The following is a 13,063-nucleotide window of genomic DNA, read 5'->3' as shown; positions in this document are numbered from 1 at the left end:
CTGTAAAAGACAATTACTGAGCTAACACACCCTTATTTTCTTCCACTCTCTCACACACAAGTAGCCTATTGTTTGCACTGAAAACACTATCATTAATGACATCATTCTACAAATTATCTCCTTAAAAAATGAAAAGCTTGAAATGCAATTACTTATTAATTTTGTTGGAGTTCCTCGAGGTTTTTCACTGTGTGTTGCATTAGAAAGTAAGAGGATTAATACAACAGCAGTTGAGGCAATTTATCTGTTTGTGATTGTTATGTAACATCCAACTTTTCCAAGAATAATACTGTGGAGAGGAAAAACATAAAACTGAATTACCTGAAAATAACTTTGTCTCCCACTTCACTAATCACATTTCCTGATCACTGAAAGCAGCTGCTTTGTCTAATACACAGAAGGAAAATAAAAACCACACTCCCACTTCGGTCTGTATTAACGAGTTGAAATATTTATTTTAAAAACTGAAAAAATAAAACAAACCCACCAACAAAGTTTTAGTATATCATACAAAGACATATTTCAATGTTGCTATGTGAGTATTTGTTTCTCTTTGACTACAGTGTGAGGCAGTTTGAAAGGCTGGCTGAGCTGGTAGGACTACAGACACAGACCCGAGAGAGAGAGAGAGAGAGAGAGAGGAGACAAAGAGAGAGGGAGGTTAATAAAGAATATTTGGGCAAAAAATACAACCAAAACATCACTCAAGGTGCATTCAGTTCATCTTTCAAGACACTTGTAATACCATAAAAAGCGGATGTATCCTTCTTTTATGGTACGTTTTTTGTTTTATATTCCAATTATTCTAATGAAATCAGCTACCGTTTTGCCCATGTGTGGGAGAAGTGACAGAACACAGCTAAAATCCTTATTAAATACAAAGACCTGGAGCCAACAGTACTACAAATAATACTTGCTCTTAGCTTTAGCCATGGTTGGTGCAGCAGATGGGTGGTGTTGAATAGGAAAAATAATAAGTATATTTAATAATTCACTTTTTATGATTCAACCATCTGCTGCTCCAAGTGGTTTAAAACTTTTTTGTTTGTTTTTAAGAATTATTGGCAAATACTATTTGACCAGCGTCTGTTAAATACCCAGTGTCACAACTGTTTAGAGATACGCAGCTGAAGCGGAGCGTCAAAACTAAGTATGTTAAGACACAGAGAGAGACAAACTCCAAGAGAATCATCATTGCCATCATCGAACAGAAAGAAGAAATAAGGTTCAAAATGGATGCCTGCTCATGTTGTGGTTTTTACACAGAAACATGGTCAGTCTTCTCACAAGAGTCCACTGGAAACAAGTTGAAAGTCAGTTCATGAGTCTCAGCAGGAAATTCTGTTAAATAACAACCTCTTACGGAAGAAATAATGACTTATATTAGTTATGTGGGGCGTTCATGTGCACCATTTTGTATCCCTCATTCAATTAAACTGAATCCTTACTTGGAGAGATGCAAAAAATTGATGCCACTGAATGCTTTTAGATTAAAAGAAAGCAAAAGATTATTTCCAACAATAAAAGGCTTGTAGTTTATATACACAGCTACTTGGTCTTGAGGAAGCTATTAAACACTGCAGTCTGTGTACTGCATACTTCAGAGTCCACTGTTGTCCTGGCAATGCAGGCCGTTAGTGAAGGATTTATAAAACTGCAGTCAACCATCAGTCCTGCAGGGTATTTGAAGAGGCAGGTAAATCTTTAACATTTCATCAGTAAAAGGTTTGCGCAGTGGGATGGCCTCAAACTCTTCAAACCTCACATTCAACTTTGACTCAAAAATGTCAAACCTTTTAAGGATTTTCATTTGCTTCTTCTGCAGATTTATCTGACTAAGCGGGCAGTCCTGTCTCCTGCAATACCCTAAAAGGATTATCATCCTCACCGGGAGCACGGTCGTCCTGCTGGCAGGGTCACTACGTCTCCAGGAGGAGCAGATACTTGCCGTCTGTCAGAAGACGACACTGTTAGCAGTTCATTATGTGACTGGATCCCAGCTCTACCTCCAAAGCTGCTGCTGCTGCTTCTTTGTCAGGTTTGCAGTAGTGCTGCTTGACCACTGAAAGACACACCTAAAAATATGCACCAAGAGGGGGTCTCCAGCTTTATTTAACAACTCTTTGTTTGTTGCCAGACACGAGCTGTTGTTGTGAAGAAATGAACACTTTACTGAACAGAAAAAGTAGTAGACCTCAGTGTTGTGGCTTTTTTCTACATAAAAAAGAGGGTTTCCTCTCATTAAACCTCCTTTACTAACTTTAATGTTTAAAGGGGAAAATAACAAAAAATGACCCCATGTCATTAATGTTTGAGCAACACTTCTCAACCTCCCCATGATGCACCGCTACCTTTGACCTCTGACGATGTAGCATGAGGTAGACGGCAGTCTCAACGCTCACGGGGAGAAGACTGTTTTGTGTGCTACTTCCCTGTTCTAGTTTTAAAATTTCCAGGCAAGCTTCTGTTACAATATAAAAAAAAAAAAAAGAAAAAGAAAAAACAACAACAACAAAAAAAAAAAGAGGGGGCAGGTCAAGTTAACAGTCATGGTCGTTACAAAGGTGAGGAGGGGAAAGGCAGAAAGTCCAGTGAACCAGCCAGTGAAGCGGTATGGACTTAATAAGGTGATAACTCACAGTGAGAAAAGAATAGGAAGAAACTAGGGAGGAAGAGAGCGTCAAACTGCACCGACAGATGAAGAGCAGCTCAGGCTCCCACAGCTTTATAAGCTCACAACGCGGACCAACAACACTTGTTTTCATGGGAGAGCATGCATGCCGTGTATGTTACACAGAGACATGATGTTGGGGCTGGGCTGGGGCGAACAGTCACTGATCTCCGCTTTTTCTGCTGAGAGTTTGGCCCTTGTGCAGTGCATCCTGGGATGTCTTGAGTAGACCTTGTGCTCATAGCGTTTCTGCTGCGACTCCTCGTTATTAAAAACCGTGGGAAGAAGAAAAAAGAAGAAGAAGAACAAGACAATAAATACTTGGCCGAACGGATCAACTTCTTTTGACAGACACAGTCCTGGGGGAGAGGCAGAGGGGGACATGAGGCTGTGACATCAGGCTGCACTGTAGCCCCCCCCCCCTCCTGCACTCTGCTCCTTACATCCATTTATTCCTCCCTTCGACAACCCCCTTCGCTGAGCCCTTGGGCCTGTCCCTTATGGAAGCTTCGGGACAGAGGTGGAGAAGCGGGTTTAGAAAAGAAGCACCTTTTCATTTGGCTTAGATAACAAACAAGCAAAAAAAAAAGAGAGAAGAAAACAAGGGGGAAAGAGACTGAAAAGTGTGTGTATAAATAGAAAGAGGCAGACAGAAGCCGGTCTTATGGTAGAGGAGGGGGATGAGGGGTGGTTGGGGAGGGGTGGGAGGTCTCAACCAGTGCCTGTGGAGAAAACGGAAAGGACAGATTTTAGTCGTTTTGACATTTGTACGACAGTACTTTTAGGGTATATTCATTGCGGAGAGGTTGCCCTTTATCCTCACCCTCCTCTTCCGCGTCCCAGCCCTCTGCTACCCCGGCCAGCTCGTAATGCTTCTTCCTCAGCTCGCCAAGACGCTCTCGCTCCTTCTGGAGTCGAGTCTCCAGCTCCAGAACCAGGACCTGAGGAAACACAGACAGGGCGAGGTCGAACACCCTCATCATTTCCCTGTAGCCTTTTATTTCCCCTCGTAAACCGGGGGAAAACCCAAAATCCTGAACAGATTTTTAAGTGTTACATGCAGACAGACTGGGAGGGATCAAACCAGCTTTTACTGTACAATGAAAGTATGAATGTATGATTTTCTTCATACAATTTAAATGAGCCACTCTTATCTATCCTTGACATCATTTGATTCTATTATTCTTCTTGGGTATCATGAGAGATACTTGATGAACTTACTCATTGTTAACTGTGTTACCTTGGTGTAATTTCCCTATGAACAGCTAGGTTTCATATGAGGTCACTTTTGATTTACAATTAATTATACTTTCTTTAAAAACACAAAAATGTAGTCCAGGCTAAATTAGGTTACACCGGGGAGCGGTAAATAAAATTCTAAAACCCAGTTAACAATCATTGTTTACACAGGTTTGAGTTCGACTCCTAAAAATACACTGAATAACCTTCACACAGGAGCTTTCTGTGTGTGTTTACAACAATGGGCCATGCATGTGTGTGTGTGTGAGCAGGTCCAGACCATTCAATGTTTTTCTTTCACTGTGGGAGAAGCAGAGCCGCAACACAGAGTGAAGTGTCCTTACGAGTTTGAAATTGAGCTTCTCAATGGATGAAAAACAATATACCTCCAGAATCTAATGTGGAAAGTCATTTAATTTATATTTAGTCAAACTCATGTTACTTTCAAAATCATAGAGAATAAGATTTTCTAATGTTATGGCCCAAAGTGGAAAGAGGTTTTCGATCAAACTCTCACAAAGAGTGAAGTTACTTAGTGAAAGACTTTTTTAAGATGGATATTTCGCTCAGTGCCTTTCTGTTGTAACCTGCTGCGTACCTGTGCATCCATCTCTTGTCGTTTGATCTGTGTGAGAGTCATGCTGGAGAAGTCCATCGTATCTGGAAACACAAGCGAAGAAGTCTACATTCAACTTAATAGGTTAAATAGAAAAATGCTACTTGACCTTTGGTAGGAATTCAGAACAACAACTTTGTGAATTTAAAGTTAGAAAAGTTAACAGCTGGACATTTTGTATTATGATCAAATTCAGCTCAAATAAAATAAATAAATAACTCTGTAAAGCATCAGCTAGGGATCAAACCAAACGATCTAACCTTCTCGTCAATGTGATTCTCTCACCTGTCTCTTCAATTTGGGACTTCCCAGACTTGGTGGAGGCCACGACAGCTGCGGTGGCCTGCGTGACGCCGCGGGAGGCCTGCTGCAGACGGTGCAGGTTGCCACTGTCTTTGTCTGCTTTCACCTGAAGAGATAAAAACAAGGCAAGAGACATGACATCTACATGCCATGGGAATGCTGCTTATACCTGTATTCCTCCAACTGTCTCAGTTTAACGCCAAAAAATTTAAACCATCCAGTAAAAACGATCTTTGCCATTTTCTTGTATAAGAACTGCGGGAGTGAAAACTTTGTAGTCTTTGCTCACCTTAGAGGCAGCCACTAGCTGTGCAGTGCTGGCAGCTATTTCATGTGAGCACACCATCAACTCCTCAAACTTCCCTTTGCCCTGCACCACCAGATCAGCAGCATCCCTGTAACAACATGACACACAGCAAAAATACACCCAAGGGATTCAGTAAGTCAGGTTATTTTAATATTGAGGTTAAGACTACTTTGTCCTTGACCCAATTTATGAATGTCCGCCCATGCCCACGTAAAACCTGACTGAATGTTTTGATTGTTCTTTATTTCCCTGTAAAGGTCACTTATTTATTATCAACTGATATTGTTATTATTATTATTATTATTATTATTATTATCATCATTATTATCATCAACAATGAGCTAATGGACATATGAATAAATAAAGTATCTATCTATCTATCTATCTATCTATCTATCTATCTATCTATCTATCTTATTTCTTTTTTCATCCTTTGGGACATTTAGGATTCACAGAGTGGTCGCAGCTGCTTGCAGTAAACTTTCCCACTGCTAACTCTATAAACATAAGCACTTCTATAGACTGTTGTGAGTAAGAGACACACACAGGAGGACTGACACTTACACCATGATCGTGGCGCCCCATCCCACTGCTTTGGAGGCAGAGATCAGCCCCTCAGTCCAGCGGGAGTTCTTGGCATAAAATTCCTTCATGGAGGCTGCCCCCTGGTGGATAAAAGAGGAAATTACACTTTTTAAACTCCCATGAGCACAGAGGCTGCCGCTACTGATTACTTTTTTATTTTTTATTATAGATTGATTTGCCAATTATTATTATTTAAACATGTCCAAGGGAGCATTCAAATGCCATGTTTAGTCTGACAAACAGTCCAAAACCAAAAGATATTAAGTTTATTGTAATTTCAGACAAGGATAAACACATCGGAGAAGCTTGAACAATAAAGTTATCACCAAATAGTTCCAGCTCTAGTCTGTACACAGTATGAGGCAGATCTGTACATCATAGTACAATCCAATATTACACCCTGCAATAAATACAGGATCTGTGGAGCTGCATTTGTTCGTTTTTTGTTCAGTGTGTGTCAGAGATGCTGACCAGTTTTGTGGTCTAAGTTAGTAGTGCTACATTGGACTAAATTATAATGTAAGGATTTCCTTATGTTTTTCGAGGTATTTTTTCATAGCTGCATATTCAGTATATCAATTTATAATAAAAGGAAAAAGAAAAAGAAATTAGGCTTTATACATGCAAATTTAAATTTGTGAATTTGAAAAAGGGAGGTTACATGATGTAATTTAAGAAATTTGCCAACGATCCAAAATTTGGTGAGAAGTCTGCCAACAATCACACAAAACTCTTCTCCGTTGTTAACTATGGGAAGAGGTAAAGAAGTGAAACTGCAGTGTAGCTCACCCTGCCACTCTCCACGATGTCCCTTTGCAGATCTTTGGAAGACAGAACAAGCGCCTTGATCGCCTGCATCAGCTCTGTGCACGAGGCCAAGATCCTGCAGGGGGCGACAGAGCACAGGACACCAACACTGAAAACACTGTAACTCTGTATCAGCTGCTGCTAATTCTGATCCCTCCGTTTCATAGGAGGCAACACATCATGGAGTCTGTTCAGTGTTATGCCTACAAGTTATCTTGGATGCAACTTGTTCTTGTCCAGTCTGCTCAGTTTGTGAGGTGTGTAGCCAAAACAATATCATCAAACCAGACCTGCAGCTGCTTCTTTTTGAACGGTGGAGCTCAAAACAGAGGGCGATCAGCCTCTTCATTATTGGGAAATAGTTTCCCCACAGTCTAGTTATTGAATGACCAAAGCACAACTGAGATAAATAAAAGTAGTATTTGTAGCTGCAGTAGCTGTTTGTTTCTTTCGATCATTATTTCTCACAGCGGTGGTGCAGCAGTTATTGAGAAAACAACAGTTTTTAAATCAATAATTGAGTGACCTGGAGAGGTCAGAGAAATAAGGGAGTGCAGTTCAATTGACTTAATATACACACAAAGAGAATTATTACACATACACAATTTTATCTTTGTCTTTAGAGTTTAAAGAAGAGAGGATGCAAATCTCATTACTAGACAACATGCACACTCACATTGATGTGAGGTACGAGAGAGAGCCAAGCTTCTGCCCAATAATGTAATGTAATGTTTATAAGGTGATAACAGTTTGTGAAGCTGCTCCAGTGATAAACATTAAAACTACAGACTAAATACTGGAGAAAAATGAATTAGGTTGGTTTCCAGACAGACATTAAGTGCTGCAGCGGGTTCAGACTTCACAGTTTGCAGAGGCTTCGCAGCTGAACTGATGAAAATCTTTGTACATCCGGCCCCAGTGTGTGACCATCTGCAATTGCACTGAAATACCATGTGATCATTGAAAAGGATCTCCATTTCCTCCTCTTCCACTTCATTGCCTTTGCATCTATTACATTTTGTGGTCAGCTCTTTTACAAACAAATAGTTGGGGGCTTGGTATGCTGTATTTATCTGTTTGTAACAGATGAACCAGTTCCTCAATCTCTGTATTTTTCTTATATTTTTATTTAGCCACTTCTCTTTCACCGCAGAGATACAGTTGCTGCTGTTCTGGGTTTTAGCCACCGATAATTCCAGTTTTCTTAAGTTATGGTTTCTTCTTCATTATTAATCCTATGGAGAAGAGAGAAACCATAGAAAGTAGAAACGTTTGTTTGTGGGTCAACTGTATTTCTATTTGAGGAAAATGTGATATTCTTGTAAGTGATGATGGTGATACTTTTGGAAGATCTACTTCAAATCTTCTTGCAACCTATTCAAAAACATTAGATGCAAGATTCTTCAATTATACAGTTAATTTGAGGGTTAAACTTTTTTTCTCTGGAAGACACTAGACCATATATACTTTTTTTTTCCTATAGAGAATTTTTATTGGCCCTTTTAAACATAATTATTCAGACCCAATAATCAAGAAAAATCAAAAGAAGCTAAATACACTGACTTTTTCAGCTGGATGACAGGGGATTGTGTTTTTGAACTTATGATTAACTAAGTGATGTTACAGAAAAAATATGTCTGTGCAGCTCTCAAACCCAACCCTAATCTGTGTTTTACCTCTCATTGACCTCCATCTTGATTCCTGTATCAACTGCTCGAGACTTGTTGAGCATTTCCTGTTGGGACACACAGAGGCACAAAGGAGGAAAAAAACACTTTGAAGTTAGTACTGCTGTAAAGTGAAACAGGGGGCAACGTTTTCACACAGCAGGCAAAGGACGACCCGCTCACACGCACAGCAAGTATGTCTAAATGCACATTTGCCATCAGTTGATCTATACACACACACACACACACACACACACACACACACACACACACACACACACACACACACACACACACCTCTATCCTTGCAGCAGCTGACTCCACAGCAGCAGAAGTGGCAGCCATTTCTTGCTCCACCAGATCTCCCAGCTCCCCCTGCTGGAGCTCCAAACCCCGAGGACGCAGTTTCTGAAACGGTCAAAAGACCAACAGGGACTTAAGTCAAATAATACAGCACAAGAACCTTTTACTGGGGTCTATATCATGGGAAAGATTTTAAAATACAAACCTCTGCAGTGGCCAGGATGGCCTCCAGAACTGCCTTCAGTTTGCTGTTGTCAGCTGCAGTCATGCTGTCCTGCTGCTTCATCTGCCCCAGCAGAGCCAGGGCCTCGGCCCCGCACGCTTTCACACTCTCTGACAGGGCTGACAGGGACACAGACAAAGACAGGCATGTGTTATCATCCAAATAACTGTCTTTAAAAAATACAAACAGACAGTGGAAAAAAAAAAAACACATTTTAAAGAGAAGCTTTCATATTCCATTCTGTGATATTATTTACGCTCTGTTTTCAGTGACAATACAATATTGCGTCCTCTGTAAACTCTGATGTGTAGCAGTGGCACTAGTGGCTGCAGCTGTAGTGTTAATTATACTGATGCCCTCCAGGGCAAGTGTCAACCAACAGATCAAACAGCCACTCTGACAGAAGGATGAGGGAAACCAAAACTATCTCCACAGCAGTTGCCGAGGTAGACGCAGGAGAGCCAGCTGATTTGCATCCACTGTACATGGGCTTTTAAAAGCTCAATTCAAATGTTTTTCCATAGTATAGACGGACACAGGGTCAATGCAAAGCACTCTCAATCGATTTCCAGAGGCACAGCTACAGACGCAGCTTCAGTTCGACCCAGTTTCAATTCTCTGTGTTTGTTTTTTGTTGCAGTAATAAGACTGCTGGCCAGAGTGCCATTATATTTGGGCATGTTTGGACTTACCCAGGCTGCTCACATCTCCCACGAGAGCAAATTCTGCAAACATTACTTCAGTGTGAAGTCAGCAATTTTGTTCCATCCATGTATGTTTTGGCTGAGATTCTACATTGAAGACTATTTAAAGAGCTATTTCTTATCACAGTGTAACTGCAGCAGCAGGACATTCAAATACAAAGACTACAAGGTTTTACAGTCTCAGACTCACCAGAAGATTATTTTCCAACGCTGCAATTTAATGTATATCCCAGCGAGACAACAGATTCAACTTACACGGCCCAACCTCACTGTACACATGTAACACTCACAGACCTGTCAGAACATGTACATGTCTAGGCTGACTGACTCGCCCACAGATTAACACAGGGAGAGAACCTGAGACCAAAATCTATTCATCTCCTGCTCTCTCTGCATCATACACACAAAGGCACGCACTCAAGCAAGAAACTTACCATCAGCTTGCTCAACAGGCACCATGTGGGAGGTGGCACTACCCTGAACGATGGTGTCTCCCAGCAGGTGGCCACACTGGGTCACCACTCGTAGCAGGTCAGACACACCTAGACAAAGAGATTACAGTTAGAAATGATTACAAATCTTTGGGAATGTACAGCCGAAGAGCTCTCACACATATCTCAGTCGATATAAACACACGTCACCTTACATCACTATTCTATTGCTGTTTTGAAGATATATGTTTTGGTTTTATATATGTCTCATGTTTTTTATTTATGTTTCATAAGTTTGCAGCTGATTGAACAACTGCAGTAGATTAAATATAGTATAGTAGAGTACAGTACCTTAGAATACAGGTATATATTTAAGGTCTGTGGTTGTTGGATAGATCAAGGGCGCCACAAGATAAGTTAAAACAGCTAATTATGTACTAGCTTATTAGATAACATTACATATCATAAGTCCTCTCACCTGTGTTGTCAGCTATGAAGGCCTCTCTGGCAGAATGGAGTCGGTCCACACAGTCTAAAGAGGCCTGACATCTGGATGCTAGGTAGTCTGCAGAGATAGAAAAAAAAAGACAAGGGAGTAAGATGGGAGCTAATGCATAAACATGAGAGCATGCACACTAACATTACTACACAGTACACAGCACTAATCAGTGCTCCTTCACTGAGTAACAACAGGATTGTTCTGTGCTATTATAGAGTTAAAGCATTAGCTTCTGACCCGCGGAGCTGGTGCAGCTGATGTGTGCCGGGTCGTCTATCTGAGCCAGCGAGTCCTGGATGATCCTCTCTGCCTCTTCCACAGCTCCCTGCAGACTGGACCAGCGAGCTGCCACCAGCTGGCTCTCCAAAGCCTGCTCCCTGCTCTCCTGTGGACACACACACACACACACACACACACACACACACACACACACACACACACACACACACACACACACACACACACACACACACACACACACACACACACACACACACAAAGGCAAAACTTATCACACAGAACCTTTATTAGATAAGCCAGAAGCAGATATAAATGCAAAAAGTCAAGCTATTCATTAGACACACCGGTTCTCAGTGGTTCTATCACTTGGTGCTAAAACATCTGCTTGATTTATTACAGGTAATTAAGAGACTTAATTAAGAAAATGACAATTCTTCACCTTCTCATTGAGCTGATTCTGCAGGGCTTCTGCTGTCTTCACCCCGCTTTCTATCTCAGTTGCCAGTGAGCTTTGGACTCGCTCTAGCTCCTCTCCCTGTATCACCAGCTCCGCCTCCACCTTGGACAAGGACTGCACCAGCTCAGACTTCTCAGACTCCAGGGCGACCAGCTGAGTGCTGAGCACCTCGCTCGACTGCACGGCGGAAATGAAAGATGGAGGGATAAAGAAATAAAGATGAAGAAAGAGACAAGGTTTGAATGACTTTGAGGCACACTGAACAGACAGGAGGACATGGTTACGATGGTATGTGGTTGTCAGGATGCGGTGTGATGCGAGTGCTCTGATCTCACAATAAAAAACACTTTGATCTTCAGCCACTGATTATAACAACACTGTCTCCCATTCAGGTTTGTGGAGAGGTGTAGTCTCCAGAGAAATTCGGGTTGAGGTGACGCATGCAATCGAAGGAACTCACGCAACTTGGCTGCAATGCAGTGATCATGAATTATGGCAACAAAGTGAAGTTATATCGAATCCTGTGCACTGGAGGTTTGTGAAATGAAATATTTTGACTATTAATTACCATAATTTTGCAAGCAGAGTTAAATAATGAGGTGTATGCATGAAGAGCAGGCGAGAGACTTACAGCCTGGGTTGCCAGCAGGTCCGACAGAGAAGGAGAAATGTTGAGAGATGGACCAGAAACAGAGTTGTTAAGAGTATGATTTTTATGACGGGAGCCTGTGAGAGCTGGACACAGGAGGCATGAGACGAGAGCGATAAACTGTGGGCTGATGTATGTGAAAAGAACTATTGAGATTAGAGGGATGGAGGAGGACAGAAAGAGTGACAGAGTTGATAAGTAGTAGCTACAAAAATAGGACAACAGGAGTGGGAGGCTGAGAGACAGATGAGAGGTACGGGGAGCGGTGCATGGAGAGAAAAACACGTTAAATCGGAGCAAAGGGAGTCACAATAAATCAGTGTGTTTGGGAGGGATTGTGAGGATGAATAATGTAAATTAATGGCTTTCGAAGCTTAATTTCTGCCAATCAATTATCCTCTTATAAATATTTATGCATATTTTTTGTTAGCTACTCACAGGCATACAGAATAAAGCTCATACTGTAATAAAATCCTCCTGCACTAATGTGCACAAAGCAAGGAACCAATCATCTGCATTTACACAAGCAGCTGTTTGGACAAGATTTCACTCCTTCTGTGTTTTCATTCTGGTCTCTTCTTTTAAATAAATGCTTTCAGGCGCCTGTTATAAACATCATCTTGGCATCTGCAAGTTCCACTTGGCTCAGCTGTGCAGAGATGACAAACGCAGGCAGGGAGAGGATTAAGAAGAAAAGAAGGGGGTAGAAGTAGTTTTGCTACCGTTGAAACAAATTTCCCCACTCTGAAAACAAATTCATTCAATGACTAATGTCAAATCAATGCATTAGCATATCAGTTCTGTCAGAAACTTGATGTGTTTGAGCCTCTGAAATGTTTCCTGCAGAGGAACAGTCAGTGACTAAGAGGGAAGACAAAAACTGAAAAGGAGGGAGTGACGGTGCGGATGACGGACAGGGTGAAAAAAAGGCACAAAAACAGTTTTGAGTGTGTTTCTAAGCAGTATGAGTGTGACAGAAAATGGAAAATTTTATTATGGTCTATGGACCATGGACTATGGTGGAAGATTTCAATTTGGAGCATGCACTCATTGATAGAAGCTCAGGAGCGGTCAACTTCCCCCAGGATCCAGTCAGGATCCAGGACCAGCTGTTACCAGATAAAGTCAGGTGTTAGTCTTCAAAATGTGTTCTTCAAAAGTCTGATCCAGGATTCAGACTCATGTTACTCGTGTCTAAAACTGAAAAGAGATTCCTGGCACAGGCCAATTCATGTGGTAACTAACACTACAAAGGTGGGGTGTGTGTGAGATCATCAAATAACTGACAACTGGAATCAGAGTCCCAGCAGCCCATTATTAGGTTTTATCCAGACTTCAATCCATTAACATTACCCAGGTCTG

The 13,063-nt window shown here is 41.4% G+C and overlaps 1 protein-coding gene across 3 annotated transcripts in view; it reads right to left on the bottom strand.

Annotated features, from left to right (window-relative positions):
• Nucleotides 1-431: 431 nt before the first annotated feature.
• hip1 (huntingtin interacting protein 1) overlaps nt 432-13,063 on the bottom strand; it is a 44,912-nt gene continuing 32,280 nt past the window's right edge. For all 3 annotated transcript variants that reach the window (XM_023399701.2, XM_087172176.1, XM_087172175.1), the window contains exons 18-31: nt 11,035-11,229; nt 10,593-10,740; nt 10,335-10,421; nt 9,860-9,967; nt 8,704-8,840; nt 8,493-8,603; nt 8,205-8,263; nt 6,511-6,604; nt 5,701-5,801; nt 5,119-5,224; nt 4,812-4,935; nt 4,509-4,570; nt 3,495-3,612; nt 432-3,393 (exon numbers count right to left, since the gene is read on the bottom strand). In XM_023399701.2, the coding sequence (XP_023255469.1) occupies nt 3,383-3,393; nt 3,495-3,612; nt 4,509-4,570; nt 4,812-4,935; nt 5,119-5,224; nt 5,701-5,801; nt 6,511-6,604; nt 8,205-8,263; nt 8,493-8,603; nt 8,704-8,840; nt 9,860-9,967; nt 10,335-10,421; nt 10,593-10,740; nt 11,035-11,229 (1,461 nt within the window). In that variant the 3' untranslated portion in view covers nt 432-3,382. The remainder of the gene's footprint in view (nt 3,394-3,494; nt 3,613-4,508; nt 4,571-4,811; nt 4,936-5,118; nt 5,225-5,700; nt 5,802-6,510; nt 6,605-8,204; nt 8,264-8,492; nt 8,604-8,703; nt 8,841-9,859; nt 9,968-10,334; nt 10,422-10,592; nt 10,741-11,034; nt 11,230-13,063) is intronic.

The sequence above is a fragment of the Seriola lalandi genome, unplaced genomic scaffold (genome assembly GCF_002814215.2).
Source record: "Seriola lalandi dorsalis isolate HSWRI2012SDOR001 ecotype SW California unplaced genomic scaffold, Sedor1 jcf7180002052117, whole genome shotgun sequence".
NCBI classification, from domain to species: domain Eukaryota; kingdom Metazoa; phylum Chordata; class Actinopteri; order Carangiformes; family Carangidae; genus Seriola; species Seriola lalandi.
Note: the sequence above shows the minus strand (reverse complement) of the source record. Positions and strands in the feature narration are given on the sequence as shown.